Source organism: Mya arenaria, chromosome 13, assembly GCF_026914265.1.
Source record: "Mya arenaria isolate MELC-2E11 chromosome 13, ASM2691426v1".
Taxonomy (NCBI): Eukaryota; Metazoa; Mollusca; class Bivalvia; order Myida; family Myidae; genus Mya; species Mya arenaria.
The window spans coordinates 56,824,101-56,844,507 of record NC_069134.1 but is presented as its reverse complement, the minus strand read 5'-3'; the positions used below and the strand labels follow the sequence as shown (position 1 = coordinate 56,844,507).

At 36.0% G+C, this 20,407-nt stretch overlaps 1 protein-coding gene across 1 annotated transcript in view; it reads left to right on the top strand.

The window, feature by feature from the left end:
• The first annotated feature begins 6,531 nt into the window (after positions 1-6,531).
• The window catches only part of LOC128214875 (uncharacterized peptidase C1-like protein F26E4.3), a 29,035-nt gene continuing 15,159 nt past the window's right edge, over positions 6,532-20,407 (top strand). The window contains exon 1 of the mRNA XM_052921578.1: positions 6,532-7,491. Coding sequence (XP_052777538.1) covers positions 7,077-7,491 — 415 coding nt within the window. The 5' untranslated portion in view covers positions 6,532-7,076. The remainder of the gene's footprint in view (positions 7,492-20,407) is intronic.

Sequence of the window (20,407 nt, the reverse complement as noted above, 5' to 3'; positions counted from 1 at the left end):
AGGTGGCCATTCGATATGGAATTTATCCAAAAAGTTTCATTAAGTTTATTGAAATGAGCCTTGGGGAGTTTTGTCAGTTTTAGTAAACAATTTTAATAAATTTCTTGTTGAATGACCATGATTGAAATATTTCTTTGCATCATGATTACTAATTTGGTGATTTACAGCGATAAATATCTTAAACTTTGCTACATTCTAAACACTATTCATTTATGATGTCACTTCAAAAGTTATTACAGTTACACTAGTTTAATATGAAAAATATTAAATGATGTTATTTCATGATGGCAACATCATTTATAATATAAAAAAAAATAAAAAATAATAGAATGAAAGTTTTTTGGTACTGCATGGACAAGGATTATCTTGTTGTTGTTTTCATGTGTGTGTGCTTAACTTTATTGCGAAAATTCTTCACATTTTTTTTCCATCTTTGTCAAACTTTGAAAATATATAAAAACTTCATATTTGTAATAGTGTATAAACAGATGTTTGAATCAAGCTTTTCTTACATGCTTAGTTGTTTTTGGAAAAACATGTTATTTACAAATTGAAGATATTTTTGGAAGATATTACCAGATCGTTCATTTTGTCATAAAATGGAACAACAATGTCAATTTGTCTAAAACAATGTTCATGCTTAGACATATTGCAAAATGCCTATCATTGAAATACAGTTGTTTCAGCAATGGCGTTGTTATATTGTTATATATCCTTTTTGACTTCCTTCAGGTGTATCAAAATAAGTTTCAGGCATTAAACAAATATAAATGCTGCCTTCTGACGAGCTATACTGTGACTTTTTGACCGACTTTCTTTCTTTTACCTTATTTTTGAAGCTCTAGTTATGCATTTTGGACCATGTGTACAGTTTTAAAAACAAATATTAATGCAGTGCTTGGATAATTTTACGCACAGCTACAATTGACAATACTGGACAATTAGACCAATTGATCATAGTCTAATGTTAGTTGCATCGCCATAAAGCAATAAACTCATTAAAAGGTTTAAAACGTTCACGAGGGTGAGCGATTTAGGGCCATCATGGTCCTCTTGTTTTTATTGCCAACCAAAAAATCTGACTGATATTTTTTAATCTTCTTTTTGGATTAGTTTTCATAGTTTGTTTTACACAGGACAGACATGTTAATGTACCTAGACTAATGTAGGTTTAAAGTGTGGAAATCCTATTAAGAAAACAAATATCAATGTTGTGAAAATAAAAACAAGTATTGAAATGAAATCCAAACGTACCCACCCAATTGGTGTCAATTAAGAAAAAAGGTCTGCCATTACACAAAACCATATGCTATTCAAATGAAATTTAATCATGTTTGCCAAAAACAATTTAGCAACACATTTAGGCAGAGGCAATTTGGTATAAATGCTAGCTGCTGGCAGGAATAATAATTGAACTGTCATGAAATTACAAATATGTAATATTTAATGCAGGTGTTAACAAAATCTTGGTTTAGAAAGTGGTGAGTGTCCAATTGTTATCAAGCAGTTTCGACATGTGCATGATGTGTTGTAATAAAATAAATGAAAGTTGTGTGCGTGTAATACGATGCAACTAATTCATAGACTTTCCACGTGGGTAAACTCATGCAACTTGATCATACAGCTAAACATATAATGTACAAGTGCACACGGTGTAAAAGTACTGAAAAAATGCATAAAATGATGCATTACTATACATTTTATTGTTTCAACTGCAAAGATTGTCAGGTACTTGGGGATTTCTTCGTTACAGCATTGCAGGCGCAAGATGTCGTCGGCGGTGTCACACTTTCATTTCCGATCAATGACTTGCATGATGGGTTATAGTACTGTTCTTGTTATGCATATAATCAGTACATGGCCCATATTGCTGACTCGGGCAGTAGGTCATGGTCAGAAGATGACCCATATTATTCATTGGATCAGCCGGTCATGGTCAGAAGATGTCCCCTATTGATGTTTGGGTCAGCCGGTCATGGTCAGAAGATGACCCCTATTGATGTTTTGATCAGCAGGTCATGGTCAGAAGACGACCCCTATTGATGTTTGGGTCAGCCGGTCATGGTCAGAAGATGGCCCCTATTGATGTTTGGGTCAGCCGGTCATGGTCAGAAGATGACCCATATTGATGTTTGGATCAGCCGGTCATGGTCAGAAGATGTCCCCTATTGATGTTTGGATCAGCCGGTCATTGTCAGAAGATGACCCATATTGATGTTTGGATCAGCCGGTCATTGTCAGAAGATGACCCATATTGATGTTTGGATCAGCCGATCATTGTCAGAAGATGACCCATATTGATGTTTGGATCAGCCGGTCATTGTCAGAAGATGACTCATATTATTGATTGGATCAGCCGGTCATGGTCAGAAGATTTCCCCTATTGATGTTTGGGTCAGCCGGTCATGGTCAGAAGATGACCCCTATTGATGTTTTGATCAGCCAGTCATGGTCAGAAGACGACCCCTATTGATGTTTGGGTCAGCCGGTCATGGTCAGAAGATGGCCCCTATTGTTGTTTGGGTCAACCCCGGTCATGGTCAGAAGATGACCCAGTTTGATGTTTTGATCAGCCTGTCATGGTCAGAAGATGACCCATATTGATGTTTTGATCAGCCGGTCATGGTCAGAAGATGACCCATATTATTGATTGGATCAGCCGGTCATGGTCAGAAGATGTCCCCTATTGATGTTTGGGTCAGCCGGTCATGGTCAGAAGATGACCCATATTGATGTTTTGATCAGCCGGTCATGGTCGGAAGATGGCCCCTATTGTTGTTTGGGTCAGCCGGTCATGGTCAGAAGATGACCCATATTGATGTTTTGATCAGCCGGTCATGGTCGGAAGATGGCCCCTATTGTTGTTTGGGTCAGCCGGTCATGGTCAGAAGATGACCCATATTGATGTTTGGGTCAGCCGGTCATGGTCAGAAGATGACCCATATTGATGTTTTGATCAGCCGGTCATGGTCGGAAGATGGCCCCTATTGTTGTTTGGGTCAGCCGGTCATGGTCAGAAGATGACCCATATTGATGTTTTGATCAGCCGGTCATGGTCGGAAGATGGCCCCTATTGTTGTTTGGGTCAGCCGGTCATGGTCAGAAGATGACCCATATTGATGTTTTGATCAGCCGGTCATGGTCAGAATATGTCCCCTATTGATGTTTGGGTCAGTCGGTCATGGTCAGAAGATGACCCCTATTGATGTTTTGATCAGCCGGTCATGGTCAGAAGACGACCCCTATTGATGTTTGGGTCAGCCGGTCATGGTCAGAAGATGGCCCCTATTGTTGTTTGGGTCAGCCGGTCATGGTCAGAAAATGACCCAGTTTGATGTTTTGATCAGCCGGTCATGGTCAGAAGATGACCCATATTGATGTTTGGGTCGGCCGGTCATGGTCAGAAGATGACCCATATTGATGTTTTGATCAGCCGGTCATGGTCAGAAGATGACCCATATTGATGTTTGGGTCAGCCGGTCATGGTCAGAAGATGACCCATATGGATGTTTTGATCAGCCGGCCATGGTCAGAAGATGCCCCATATTGATGTTTTGATCAGCCGGTCATCGTCAGAAGATAACCCATATTGATATTTGGGTTAGTAGGTCATTGTCACTAAACGACCCCTATTGATCCGTTGGTCCTTATGTCATGGTCAGAAGATGACCCCTACTGATTATTGGGTCAGTGGATGACCCTTATTGATGTTTGGGTGAGTTGGTCATGGTCAGTATATGACCCTTATTGATGCCTGTGTCAGTAGATGACCCCTTCTGACGCGGACGAAAATACGGGCTTCTTAAATTGATTTTCAAGAGTGTATGAGTATGTTTATATGATGTCCCTTACGAATAGCATTTGGTATTTATTTATCGAAAACAAACGGCAGGGACGCCCTGTGTCCGCGGAGTAATCATTCAGTACCCCTATGGCTTACATTCGGGCACCTCGCGATTGGAATCGGGATAACTTAAAAGGGCACCCTGAGGGAGCCGCCGATCATGTGATTGCTACACGGATGCCACGGACCCTCAATTTCCCGAAATCATTTTAAAAAAACCCCGTCGCTTAAGAAATTCGGTAAATGGTTTATGTATATTATGTTCAATGTTGCAATATATATATACATTGAATATATCCCATTAATTGTATATCACGTTTCGTACCTACTTTATAATGCAGAGCAGGTGCATTTTGAAAACTGCTTTTGGTACACTATTATACATAAAAATAACATGTACGTCTTAACTCTTTGTAATAAAGGAGCTATTGTATAGTATGTATGTTTAGTTCATTTTTAATCTGCGCCTTATGGAAAGAACCTATATACTTTCGCTTCAAAATTTATTTTAATATGTATCAAAATAAACTATGTAAATGCTAGCAGTGGCTAAATTTTAGTTGTAAATTGAAATTATCATTATTTCGTGTGTGTTTTTTGCTGCTTTTGAGTGATCATGAGGTTTGAACAAATATTAAAGCTCAACTCTCACAGATTTGACTAATAATACTTGTATTAAATTTTACGAATTACTTACATGCGAGGTAGTTTTCGATGGAAAATGGCCAAGATGTTCCGAATGTGTAGTTTGATAGCATTGGTGTCATGAAAGTCGGCGTCTAAACGCTTTATCCATTGTCATAACTCAAAAACCGTTTAAAATCATTCAAATGAAACTTGGTACACTTGTTGTCTGTGAGAATATACGGACGTGTGTAGCAAAGGTTATCACTTTCAATTGCATTTAAAACAAACCTGAAACTAATGAGTAAAGAAATGTGTTTGGTTTAGCATTTGAGAAATAGATAAGATTTTATTCAAACATCAAAGAAAGTTAGAAAAGCTTGGGAATGTGTGTCGCACGTAGCATTCGTGCGATCACTTAAAGCTGCACTCTCAAAGATTGACCGTTTTGATAACTTTTTATTTTATTTTTGGTCTTGAAATGAATCAATCTTTGCGTAAATATCAGTAAACCAGTGATATAAGACTGGTGGCAAAATATCAGATCGCATGCGCAGTTTTTCATATTAACGTTCATAATTGATGTTTTATGGCTATTAGCGTTTAAACGCTTAACGAAAAATGCATTAAACATCAATTTTTGAATATAAATGATTAAAAATAAAATCATGCGATCTGAGTTTTGTCAGCAGTCTTTTTTCACTGGTTTCCAGACATATACGCAATAAAATCGCGAGTTCCAAGACAAAAATTTAAAAAAAATGTTGTTTTAACGGTCTATCTGTGAGAGTGCAGCTTTAAAAGGTCATTCCTGGTCAGATGTTCATAGTACATGGAAAAACTTGCGTCTTAGCCGTAACTGTTCGTATTTGTGTTGGATTTCAGCCAAACTTAAGCGCTATGTGATGATAAAGATATGTCGACAAAAATAGGTAGCGTTTATAATCGAATGACAATGCGCGCGCTCTCCCCTAAAATTATACAAGTAAAACCTTTAGCATGTCAAAATAGTTTACCCAATATGCATATATACACCAGAGTGCTATGTCGACCATACAATAGTAGCGTTCATATTCGAAGGCCAATGCGCGCTTTACCCTAAGATTGTACAAAATGGTACACCAAATATTCATATAATACACCAGAATGCGCCATTTAAAACTTTAAGATTCGCCATAATGTTCCAGGGGAGGTCCCCGACACCACATATCACATTTAGAGTCAAATTATGTTTTGGTTTTTAGGGAAGGGTTGCCCCAATGCCCCCCCCCCCCCCCTTACTTCAAATCCTGGATCCGCCCCTTTCTTTAAACATCGCTGTCGATGCGTTGGTTGATAAAAATAGTATTGAACAATGCGGTGTAGCTATGACATAAATTCACTAGATATGAAATAAATCATCCACATATATCCGTTTAATTGTCCAATATAAAACCCTTGATTGGGTTAAAGCAGCTTTCTCACGGATTGACAGTTTTGGCATTATATTTCATTAAATTATTTCAGAATCAGCTGAGTTTGGCATCAAACCCTTCAATTCAGTCGAATAAGATAACTCACTATAAGTCAAATCTAAATTATTTGGGAAACTGCCGAAAAATTATTTTTCTTAAAGCGGTAGTTACGCGTAAACCATAAACCACAAATTTTGAACGTTAATATGAACAACAGTGAACTGATATTCTGCCAGCAGTCTGATATCACTGGTTTCCAGACATTTGCACAACCACTGGTTCGTGCAAAGACAAAACAATGTCAAACCGGCCAATCTGTGAGAGTGCAGCTTTAAGACTGTCGCATAATTAAACGCGACACAAATTCGTATTATAAGTTTAGAACTTCAGATGTTATTAAAATCCATGGTATAGAAATAAATAAACTGTGAATAGAATAGTATTTTTGTGTGTGTGACCCATTGAATTTATTATAAAGGATGCCACTTTTGTATTTTATCATTGCCACGTATGAAACAGATTGTCATTTATATCGGAGGAAGAGATGTCAATTGTTGGTAAATAAATATATAAAAAGTCAGTGAATAGAAAGCTTTTTATGGGAATTTAAGTGTTATCGGGGCGGTTTACTTTCAAGCGCATTTTATATCATTTTAGACCTATTACCACAGCTGGATTGAAAATGTAATCGCTTTACATGAATGGGTTGTCTTAAATGGTTATCATTAACCGACCATCGTTAGGGCTACTGGCTAGGATGGCTAAGGTATCATAATTGTATCGGCTTGTTACATTATACAGAAGTGGGCGTTTAAAGGAAACTATTGCACGGTGAAGTGTTCGTAGGTAAACACAATGATACTGGTGGATTTGACAGTATCCAGATCGCGTAAAAATAGCGTAACACTGATTATTGATTACGAGTTAGGTAATTAATACGGTATTTTCGCTGTTTAAATAATGATTGTCTCGTATAAATGAACACATACTTAAAAAAGAAGGTTGCACGGATAAGCAGTTTAGCATTCAAGTGCAGGAGATAAAATGGTCTAGTTTTGATTTACAACAAATTGGGCACGTGAATCGCTTTTTAAAAGGGTTATTTATGGTGTCTGGCATTTAGGTGACACGTTAAGAATACGTACGCCACCAAAATGGATAGTCTAAATCCAACAGCTTTACCGAGATTAAAACGTTCTATGATTGTGATGGTACTATTGGAGATTATTATAACATTCCCAGTGAATTCCGCGGAATTACCAAACCTCAACCGCGAAGTATCTCGAAACTCGAGAGATTCTCCACGCCTCATAGACAATGCGGAGTCAGACTCGCGACTCCTGCGGCGGTCCAAGCGCTATATAGAATGGGGACCGGATGTCGCCGGTCCATACTGCGCCACGCGGCGCGGTGGCTGCTGCCCCAACCGCATTGACTCGTGCGCCGTGCCGATTCTAGACACCTTGTGCTACTGTGATGAGTTCTGTGACCGAGAGAGGAGTGACTGTTGTCCCGACTTCCGGTCCTTCTGTAGGGGCACGCGGCCCACAACGCCCAGTAACATTATCGGTAAGTCTATATGGCTAGAATTTATTAAGTTATGGTGGATTTAGAAGACGTACATCGCTGCTTTAGACCAATTTAAAATAATTGTTTGATTTCATTGGGGGCAGGGGGTGACAATTTACTTTTCTTATTTAAAATATTTCTTTAAGCTAGATGACTGTTTCACCACATGTGTTCATACTCTTGTATTGCATAAGGGCCATATACATGTACATGTGTTTCTAGACGAACCACGAACGCGATCGTAACATGTCACATTTTTATATGTGAATGTTTACATCGACACTGTAGGTATAAATAAACGCCGTTCCCGGACAGTACCGGACCAATACGCAAATACAGACCCTAGTTCGACATTTTTATTTGAGTCAATACAATTTAAAGGCCTAGTTTAAGGAATGTTTGGCATGACAATCCCCTGCTGTGCATCTCCTGTTTATTGCACGGGTGTCACAGTCGGGGCCAATTTCCTGTGTATTCGTTTATTGGCTCAAGGCCATTTAGGGTCCATTTCTATAATAAAACATCCAAAACTGCGCAGCAGGATACTCAGATCGGAGATCTGATAAGACAATTAGGCAATTAGATTAAGATCAATGAACAGAGGTTGTGTACAAATCCACGGTTTTGGTGGGGAGGGACGGAAAAAAGAGGGGGCGGGCGGGGCTGAAAAACCAGCAATTAATTTATAGTCGTCTTTTATATTCATACTCAGTTTTCAAGGTATATTTCCATGCAGTTTATCTGCTTGCATATTATGATTTGACTCATTTTTCAACAAATTGACAAATTCTATAAAAATCATCTAAATGTGTTCCATCACGAATTGAAACACTTTTTTGTTGTTTTTTCACAAAAATGATATTGTGATTTCGTGATTTTTTTTAAATTAACATTGTTCTTTGCCAAATGTGTCGTCCATTGTGAGCGTCCACATGAAGCGGGCGCCTTTGATGTTAGCTTCTATTTCCTTCCGTCTTGTTAGGGCGTCATTAGACTGCCATCGATAACACGGTAATTGCAAAAGATAATATTGTTTCACTTTCGGAAATAGTTTTTTCCCAGGTTTTGGTATTTTAAGAAAGCAAGCCCACAACCACAGTTATTTTAACTATATGTCTCATATAAAAACCAACCAATACAAATCCGATTAACTGTACATTTTCAGATCAATGGCTTCAAGATAAAAACAAAACAAAAACAAGAAAAAACTTCATGTTGACCGGCAATTTTGACGTTCACTTTCGATTTTGATTTCAATGAAAAACCTCTTGTCATGCATATAAACATCCACATTTTATTAAATATGATATTATATAGAAATTGATGCTGGACGTTGGATGTGGTACTCCCACCACAAGGGGTGCGATGGGGGAGTGGGCAGGGTGGTGGTGGTGGTGGTGGTGGTGGTGGTGTGTGTGTGAGGGGGGGGGGGGGGTGTAATCCCACAAGCTGTAACGTGGGTACGGACAGATGTGACCGAAATTATTTATTTATAATTTGACATACTTTGAAAAAGAAATCCAACCCAATTTTCAGAAACTACACTAATATTGTATAAGCTGTACATGAATAAGAAGCACATATGAAACGTTGAGAAAAATAGCTTGCTAGTTATGCACCAGTCAATTGTAACCACGGCCGCCCAGGTCCGGGGGTATACCGGGATAGCCGGGGAAATGGGCCGTGTTTTTACCTTTCAGGTTGCCCCGAAGTGCCGGGTTGAATGCCGTGGTTTTGTCTACGTTTTAAATTAAGCGGGGAATGGGACTTACCTATGGTCCCTGGGGTGCGGGGGCATTTGGCAGGGATTTTACCATCTGTTCGTCCCCGCAGGACGGGCATTTTAGCCGGGGTTGGCTGGACGTCCCCACTATTCCCCTATACTATAAAATTGACTGGTGCATAAGAAGCACATATGAAACGTTGAGAAAAATAGCTTGCTAATTATCTTAAACTCTTTCCCAAACAATCAGGCGTAATTTCAGGATTCTATAAATTAATCCATTTTATGATAGGATTCTCCGTAATCAAAAATCGTTTGAAAGATCCTTTTAATGTACATTTTTTTGGACCTTCTATTTGGAAGAATTTGGAAATAAAATCGCACTCAAATAGTTATTTGGTGAACTTAACAAAACGTTTTAAATCGTATACCAACAACTGAGCTTATGGACTTAAAGATGCACTCTCACAAATTTGCTTTGATAACATCTTCATTTTTTGTTTTGGGAGAGCGATCTTTTTGCGTAAATAGCAAAAAACCAGTAATATTAGACTGCATCGCAGTTTTTCATATTCAAGTTCTAAATTAATTATTTATACTAAAAGCGTTACAAACGCTCATACAACATCAATTTTTGATCATAAATATGAAAATTGCCATCTGATTTTTGCCACCAGTCTTTTATCACTGGTTTCCATGTATTTTTCGCAAAAAATGGCTCGTTCCAAGACAAAAATAAAAATGCTGTAAAAACGTTCAATCTATGGCAGTGCAGCTTTAATATCTAGGACAGTGATTACGACCAGTCTCAAGTATGAGTTCACCCCCAAGAATAATAATGGCAAGTCTTCATTTCATTGTAACTTTCCTTCTAGCAAAGCATTGATGGTGAACTTTGCTTAATCATGTTACTATTTGAATTTGTACTAATACTGTATTGAAAAATCCATTTTTGTTTGTGAACGAAGTGGAATAAAGATGATTTGTTGATGAATAATCCATTTTTTACGAAGTGGAATAAAGATGATTTATTGTTCCATTCTGTGTTTAAGTCTAGACTCAAGTTTGAGACTTTTTGTAATCGTGGCTTTTGCAAACAGTATATACCAGTCATGAAAATAATTTATATACTGTCATCCGTCTTTCTTGTGACATAAATAAAACTTCAGAGGCTTGGATGCACAGATGTAAAATAATTTATATACGTTACACACTACTGATTTATTTTCCTATACATTCAGTGCAAACAGACGACACTTCAGATTGAAAAAATGTCATTCCTAGGATTTCACGTATATGACAACCATACATGTCCCAAAAATTCTGTTCAAACCGAATTGATTTAATAAATAAAATACATATGTCGCGTTTCTCCAATAAAAAAATCACCCAGATTTAAGTCATGCACCGTTTAATGCACCAGTCAATTGTAACCACGCCCCCCCCCCCCCTGGTCCGGGGAATAGCGGGGACTTTGACCATCGGTCCAGCCAACCCCGGGTAAAACCCCCGCCCTGCGGGGACGAACTGATAGTAAAATCCCCGCCAAATGCCCCCGCACCACAGGGACCCTAGGTAAGGCCCATTCCCCGCTATATTTTGCGCGAAGACAAAACCACCGCATTCACCTGGCACTGCGGGGCCACCTGAAAGGTAAAAACACGGCCCATTTCCCCGACTATCCCCGGTGTACCCCCGGAACTTGGGGAGCCGTGGTTACAACTGACTGGTGCACAATTATCAAGGAATCCATGTTGCATCAGGCCGGAAGACAGCAAGTTCTAGTTCCAGAAAAAAAAATCTCTGAGATATTTATGTTTTTTGTTGTTGTTTTTCTCTTTGAGTGCAGGAATTGGACTGTGAATATATATATGTATATATTTAAATTATGTGCATCACTAAGACATAAATAAGATATCAATCTAAAGAAGCATTCTCATATTTAAATATATATATATAGGGTATCCTGGACCACATCCTGTTATTTTTTTGGATTTAGTCATAACGTACCTATACACGTACATACGTTTGAATACAACTGATAAGCATAAATTTCAGATTAAAACGCAATGAGAATGTCACATCATTGATAACCTTGCATTAATTTACTGACCTAATTACCTTGTTTGTCATATGTCGGTAGATAAAAGCTTAAGATAAAAATCTTTATGTCATATATCATAAACATTTAGTTTAACATAACAGATGATACATCATGGCGCCTTTGAGCTTTACAGTCGTATAATAAGACATAGATTTATTGATATCATGATGTAAAAATAAGAAAAACTGGGGACAGGTTTTTTTATAAGGCCTTAAAAATATATTTGGTTCGGGTTACCCGACCCTACCTTCGAAATAGGCGCCGACCGTACCGTTTTTATAGTCTGTAGGTAAACATATATAATATATACATGTATTTGTTTTCAAGTGTGTGTTTCAATATGTTGTTAAAAGCCTTTAAAGCTTTATAAAGGATATTATTTTCACACCATTCTCCAATGATAACGATAAAGTTCTTATTATTAAACTAATAAAAAAATGAAAAAGCCTACCTACCCTACATATTTTTGAAAAGGATTTTATCCTAACTTAACCATTTTTTTTTGCCTAGGCAAATATATTACCGCTTTAAGAGCGCAATTTAAATTGGGAATAAATATGAAATTAAAGAAATGTTTGTATTGAAAATAAAAAGACAGCCTAAATAAGATCGGTTTACATTTGTAAGAGTTCACAAATTTAAGTATCGTAATGATATAACTAGATAAATATTTGTATAGTAGGTGTCATATATAGTCAAATATATACACGAGCTTGTCTGTCTGTTTTTCCAAATTTAGAAAGGTCCTTCTATATCTTAAGTTACAAGTTTTGAAATGTTAATGCTGCACTCTTACAGATTGACAGGTTTGTCTCTTCTTCTTTGCTTGTCTCATATTCAGCTTATTTTGGCATCGATGCCTCCCATTCAGCCATTAGATAACTCACACAATAGAACATATCACTTTTTTTTGTAAAAACGCCGAAACAAATAATTTTTTCTTAAGTGCTAAGCTTTATAGCCATAAAACAAAATTTTCAAACGTAAATATGAAAAACTGTGATCTGATTTTGTCAGCAGTCCAAAATTACTGGTTTCCAGACCTTTACACAAAGCATGGTACATTCCAATACAAAAAAAAATAAAAAAAAAGGTGGCAAAACGGTCAATCTGTAAGAGTACAGCTTTTAAAAGAGACTCGTTCACAGAATATTTATTGTAATGTTCTTTTAATTTGTTCAATTTGGGTAATTTGAATACATATTATTATATTACTTAAAAATACACAAAACAGGAACTGGAAGAGTCTCATTTCAACTGAATTGTGTTAATCGAACGTCATTAAGGCCTAGTTTAAGCCTTATATAAGTGACCCCAACTCCCCGGCCCCTCAGTCTGTGCATAGTACAAAACTTTTGTGTATTCATCATCATCATCAGATCTGAGATCTGAGTGTCCTGCTGTGCAGAACTGAGGGTTTTATCATATACATGCATTATTATTACAGTTTTAAAAGTGTTTCTAACATTATCGGAGTAATGATGTTGTATCATTGAAACAAGCACTATGTTCATATCCTACACAAAAATCTATGCTTCACCCCATACAATGTGGATGTGACCCTTTAAAATCATGATGAATTTCATTATTTGTATAGGATTATTTGGTTTGGATTATTTGGTTTGAATAAGATTGCATTTTGAAATACCGCATCAAATTGCGCTCACCTGAACAATCTTGATAGTGTTGATTTAATTAATCGCTCCACTCACTACTGGGGCAACTTCAACGAAGCTTCATATGAAAATGATATTTGATATTTTGGCAGACTAAGTATTTTTTCAAGTATTTTTTCATATAAACTTTAATTTCACATGATCGGCCCTCTACCGAAGTTCATGATAACATTACAGCATGAGTGTATGTGACAAAGAAATACATAATAAGAAACATATGTGACATATATGTTATGCGAAAAATGATATCACACCTGTGATAAATATGATCACATTCTTCACAGAGGTCTGTGAAACTATGCTCATATTCAGCAAGTTATTAATAAGGATTTTTTAAGTAAACGATATGATCTTGTAATAATAATATAAATGTTGTGAATTTTCAAAAATAATAATTATTTTTATAAATAAGAATCATTTTTCCATTTGATATAAACATTTTTCTCTAATATGGGCGTTTTTGTTGATATCAAACTAGTTATATTTTCGGTTTCAAGGGTTTCGTCGGTGTGGAAATCTGTTTTGCTTGTAGTAAAAATGCTTGTTTTTTTGTATACACCTTCAACAACATGGTGGAGCTTCTATATGTAGCAATTATTACTAAATTTCTACAAAAAAATAATTACCGCAGATCCTCGTTTGCCTGTTTTAACTTAATGGGGTTTCAAAACACGCGTTGGATCACTGTCCGCCATGTTTTGTTTTTTTTCAAAGTGAGCTAATTTTCGGATGGAACATACCGACGAAACCTCTTCTTGAGGGGCATTCGATAGTTACATATTTTTTCTGAAACTGTCACAATAAATGTACAGTTTGTGAAACCAATATAAAGCCAAAATTAGTTTATTACCATTAAAAACGCCCCAAAAACAGGGATGACATCGCTAATTTGTAAAAAAGAGGAAACTTGTATAAAGGAGTATCCCAATCACATTATATACAAAAAATTAGATCAGACAAAAGGCATCGATTTTGATTTTAAAGTTTTGTGGCCAAAAATGAGGAAATCGGCTGAAAAGAGAAATAATGGCGTCCCTTTAAGAAACGAAATAGCATACGACTACGATAAAACTCAGCAAAATGTGGAAAAAAATGCAATTCAGATATGGAGAGGCACATATTTGTTTATCATGCACATTTAAATTTAAATATGAAATATGATATAGCATGTCACATCAAAAACCTGCACCAATCTCAAATGTCATAGAAAATGTCGCATAGCTCTCAGTTCACAGTTTTATTCTGCTCTCAACACAAAATACAAATATGTGTTTTGAGGTCATCAACATGAATAATACAAAATGTTGTATATAAACATGTAACATAACAATAATGTACATTAACCGGGCTGTATGGTTAGAAATGAAGTACTAAGCAGGTACAAATATAACTAGTTGGAGTACATAAACAGATAGAACTATTTATAAGGACAGTGGATGCTATAATTAGTGAAAATCAAGTAATTTAGTTAAGGGTTGCCAGTTGGTGTTTTAAAAGCTTGACATAGAATTTTGACAAATTTGCTGAGGTTATTTAGCTTCAAAGAATCATTTTCACACATAACATTTTTGAAGATAAATATATCAGTATTATGCATGTTGATATAAGGCAAGTATCTTTTCCTATCATTAACAAAATATGGGCACAATAAAAGATAGTGGAATTCATCACCAATTTCATTTAGAGTACATAATTGGCATTTTCTATAGTTTCTGTCCATCTTCCTTTTTCAATTGGTAAATGATTATTACAAAGTCTAAAATTTATTAAAGACTGGACAAGGTTCTCATTTCCATTAAGATAACATTTTTCAATTTCCAATTCAGTTTTATAAAATTTTGTAATTGGTACATTTGGAGGAATTAAAAACATCACTATTCCAGGTCTGTTTGAACGGGTCTTTTAAACAAATTTCGACTAGATTCAACAAACATTGCCTTGAAGCAGTATAATATTGGTTCTACCATATATATCTCAAACTACATTCATCAAGAATAGCTTTGACATTACTAAACCATCCATAATAATGTTCATGAGCAGTAAAATAAAATATTTCAATAGGATATTATACAAAATAGATGATATATTGTAATGGTTATGGGCCAGTTTATACCAAAATCCTACTACGCGTTTGTAATCATAAAACTTTTTAACATTCAGAATATGCTTCATAAAATCAGTGTGCACCTTTTCTATTAAATTAAGATCGCCGTAGCCCCAAACTTCACAGGCATAGAGTACAATAGGTGCAACAGTATTGTCAAATAACTTAATTTGGCATTCTCATGGTAGACATAGATTTTTAATCTTCATATACAGACAAAATAAAGCTTTTCTCTACAACATGTTTTTTTTTTATAGTTGGTGAACCGTTCATTTCTTTAAAAAGTTACACCAAGATATTTGAAAGCGTCTACAACTTCAAACTGTTTGTTATTAACAAAGATATTTCTATTGCGTCTTGCTCTATCACCAAATACTAAAACTTTTGTCTTTTCAACTTGAATATCAAGCTTCCATTTATCGCAGAAATCAGCAAAATTATTCAATAAAGAAATCAGCTCATTTTCTGATTTAGCAAACAGTACTGTATCATCTGCATACAATAATACTACTATTTCAAGATCAACATCATTTATATCAATACATGCGTTGCTTTTACTTAATAACATTTAATGCTCTAAATCATACGTAACATTAAATGCTCTAAATCATACGTAACATTAAATGCTCTAAATCATACGTGACTATGTTTTATGAAAAATGAGATCCCATTTATCACACCTGTGACGAAGAGGATCTTATTTTTCACAGGTGTGAAGATTGTGGTCTGTGAACAATTTGGTCCTACAGACGTACAAGGACACACTATTGTTTTCGTATCGATGGGAGGTCGGCTGTGGCCCCAAATGCGCACCCTCTGATTTCAACTCTTTGATTCGCCGCCTTTCAGATTATTTTGTCATTATTAACATTTGACAATCGTCCATTAAATGGTATTTTAGCACCATATGCGAGCAATAAATTGTATATATATTTTGAAAAGAATTTCAAATGGCACATACAAGATGAGGCGGTATTTCAAAACGCAATACGATCCAAACCAAATAATCCAATCCAAATAATCAATAATCATCATGATTTTAAAAGGGTCTCATTCACATTATAGAGGGTCAGACATAGATTTCGTGTTTAATGTGAATAAAGGTCGATTATAATACGAACATCTTTATGATTAAGAATGGTTCAGCCAGCGAATCTACCTCGTGTTTTCAATAGGCAGTGAATTGTTAAGATGTAAAAACTGCTATTCTTTACGATTTTAAAATGGCGGGACTTAAATGTGTGGAATGTATTTGCTTACATGTGTATGCAAATACGCCAACCAGTACGCTGATGCCTTATTTCATTTCGAAATTAATCAGCCCTCTTGTTATTGCCTTATCTAAGGGGAAAACGAATTTAAGCATTATATGGACAATCTGAGGTCGTATTCAAACATCAATGGTAAACATTTTTTGGAAAGAATTGCATATAGACACTGTCATTTATTTAATCCTTTACATCCGAAAATAAAAGCTCCTCGCGGCACTTTGGATACGAAATGAATCCTTTGGCGAATATCCCATCAACCGATGGGAGTAAAACCCCCCCTTTGGCTTCAAAATTCAGTTTTAGTCACACTTGGGGATGTGACGGGTTCAAGCCATAATGCAGCCATTATAGGGCGGGGCAGACCTTTATAAACTCAACAACAACAACAATAAAAGCTCCATTTAGCCAGGGCCTAAAATAACAAGTCACATATTGAGTGTCCTTCTGACCGAAGCACAATGGACAGCGCGTGCCAGCGTATTAATTACAGCCTGAACCAGGTTGAAGTCAACTGTTTAATGTCTGAAGAGGTTACATCAACTGTTCAAGTGTCTCGAATTTCAATAACTACTGGTCATCGTAAGTTTGTGGTCAGTGTTGGTCAATGACGGTCAAATGGTAATTAAGTGACTGCATCACGGTCAGTTGCGACTATTCATAATTGCAATAGAAGTGTGGTTTGTCCGCGAAAATGGCTAGCAAAGGAGACACTCACTTCATAGAACAGACACAGGCGTAACCGAAGGTCATTGATGAACTTGTTGGTCATATCTGAAAAAGGTCATTTACAAATATGTCATTTTAGACAATGACGTACCAGGTGCGTAGCTGCCTATGCACAAGTACACGGCTGAATCCACATGATTCTGACAAAAAAAATAGCAGAACAATTCAAAATGTGGAATTCGTATTTGACTATTCACGCTGTTACAGAAATAAGGACATTGACATTGAAATTTAAATATGCAGTTCAATGGCAAAAGGACGGAAAATTAGACTTCTGTTAGACAATATGAATGTTATTTACATAATCGGGGCTTATTTTTTTGCTATTTTAGAGACAAGATATCTGCCAAGAAAATGGTTTATTTGTTGAGTTATTATCCTAAAATAAAACTGTCCATTTCCTAATACTAAATAAACGCTTAAGAACGCTCAGAATGTACCAGATTGTACTATTATTTTCATAATTTTAAGTCTGACCTCCTAGCACAATTATGAATCCACATTATAAGAGGGCTAAGACCATGAATACGTAAAGTGTAATCCAGTACACGCTTAATTTGATGGAATCACAGACAGTCATTGTCCGAATATAACATTTTTGAATTGCATTCGGAACTACTCGGCCATTTTTTCGAAAACAACCTCGGATGTGTTTGGACGGTTTACATACTCAAAAATTGGTACGTTTAAGTCCGCTGCAAGTAGATCGCATAGTAATTTTATTTAGCAGTTAAACTTAATGACTTAAATTTTGGGAATCTTAATTATGTTTGCAATAATACACTTCACTGGCAATCAATTTAAACTTGATACATATATACAACTCTAAAACACTACATTTAATTAATAATATAATTTAAAAAAAAAACGAACTACTTCAACTGATGTACCGGCATACATCCGAGGATGTTTTCGATGAAAATGACCGAGGAGTTCCGAATATTTTGAATTGATGGGTGAAATTTGGAGAGCTTTTAATTTGTTACTCGGGATCATAGGCAATGTAGACAGGTAAATTGTTTTGAACTGTCTTCCACTATGAATCACGTTTTAAAATGGCACATATAGGGTTCCCTTTGTCGGAGTAATCACTACGAAGACCCGGGGCCGTGATTACGAACAGTCTCAAGTCTAGACTCAGACTCAGAAAAGCATTTTTATAAAGGAACAGAAAATCATGTTTATTCCATTTCTGTTACAAAAAATAGGTAAATAATAGTAAAACATTCAAATAGCAATATATTTCAGCAAATTTTACCATCAATGCTCTGATAGAAGGAAAATTACAATGAAATGAAGTTTTGTCATAATGAGTCTTGAGAATGAACTCAGACTTGAGATTTTTGGTAATCACTGCCCCTGGGTAAAAAAAAAATGAATTGGTTAGGAACGTTAATATTGTCTTCATTGGAGAATGGTGTTAAAGTAATCTTCGGCCTTAAAACTTCAAAGGTTTTAAACTACATATTAAAAAAAAAACACTTTTTTATTATTTTTATTTTATTTAAAAACTTTCCAACTAACTTAAAAACGCTAGGGTCGGCGTCAACTTCGTAGGTAGGGTCGGGTAACTCAAACCAAATGTATTTTAGGCTCTGTCTGGGCAATTTGCTCCTATTACCATAATCAATTATTAAAAAACCCATAGATGTACTCTTTCCCAGAAAACTCGAATTAGTAAAATTGGATCATGAATGACCTATTCTTAAGCGATCAATAAAAAAATGTTCGTGTACATAATCATAATATATAAAATTAAGGCATTCTGGTAATTAAATATTTTTTTTGGCACAAATGTCTGAAACATGCGATACTGATTTGCTAAGTATCAATGATATATGGTATTATGAGTGAATTTACGACCTGTTATCCTGTATATAAATCAAAACCAGGTTCTGTTTTCATGTGATTTTGTCTGCAATACGAAACTGAGACAGACAGAAGTCAAATTTGATTTTCATTTGAATGACACACATTGATCTTAATTTGAACAAGTGCACTTGAACTGTGCGTTATCAACGCTTCAAGTACTTCTGACTTCCTTTTAACTGCGATCGGGTAATCAAGCTTTTTTGTTTCTTTTTTGTGTTTGATAAAATTTGTGTCAGTAATCGATGTCAGTACGTTAAGATACTGTGAAATCATTTATGTCCGTGGGCATGAAATTTCGTGGTTTGCCGAAAAAAATAAAATCGAAGATGCGATCGTCCTAGATCGTCTGCATAATATCTACACGCTGGCCCGTGATTTCCGTCTTCTATGTCACTCGGTTTATGACACTCGCTAATGTGGTACGACATGCCAATTAGTGCATATACCCATGTCACTTATCGATTTAATTGGGAATAAAGGTAATAAAAGAAGATGTACCCTGATCATAAATAAAGATGGGGGAAGCCATTGAATGCCAATTAAGAATTTTGCAAACTGTGAAAACACCGAAACGTTGCGTATATTGTCACGTTCGGTGCTTAGTAACCTTCAATGTACTAGTAATCGATTAATTATTTCATTAAATAAAAAAATCGAGTATGGACACTCATCACGCGCATCTTGACTTGAACTTGTAAACTTGGAGATTTTCATTAACAGCACACGTTTAAACACGTCCTTATAACTGTCATTTTGGTTCATAAAACACATTTAATTGATTTGGTTCATTATTTGTTAAAGGCAGTTAAAGGCAGGTGTTAACACTGTATACTGCGATCTCTGTAAAGAATATACTAGAGTATGTACATAACAAGGCAATTGAAAAAGTGAATAAAGGGTTTATATTTCGTGGGATCTTGAATTCGTGGATCACCCAACCCACGAAAACCACGAACATTAATGCCCCACGAACATTAATGATTTCACAGAAGCAAAATTCCCTAGAGATTGGATTTATATTTCCGTCCTAGTTAAACTTATATTTGGGTCGATTTCCTCGTTGGCTCGAACTTGATGTAAAGGACCGATTCTATACACCATGTAAGAATTCTCGCTTGGCTCGATATTCATGAGGCTCGAAGAATTTTTACCGGTCCCTGGGATCTCGAGCCAACGGGTTTCGACTGTAAATCGTTCACTTGACCAAAATCACGACACAGGGGTTGTCTCAAAGGCCATAGGGTTTTTTTCTTGTAAGTTTCCTTTTGCTTTCTTAAAGCTGCACTCTCACAGATTTATCATTTATACAAGTTTTTTTTTTTTTTTTTTTTGCGTAAATATCTGCAGACCATTGATATAAGAATGCTAACAAAAATCAGATCGTAGATTTTCATATTTCCGTTTGAAAATTAATATTTTATGGCTAAACCGTTACTAACG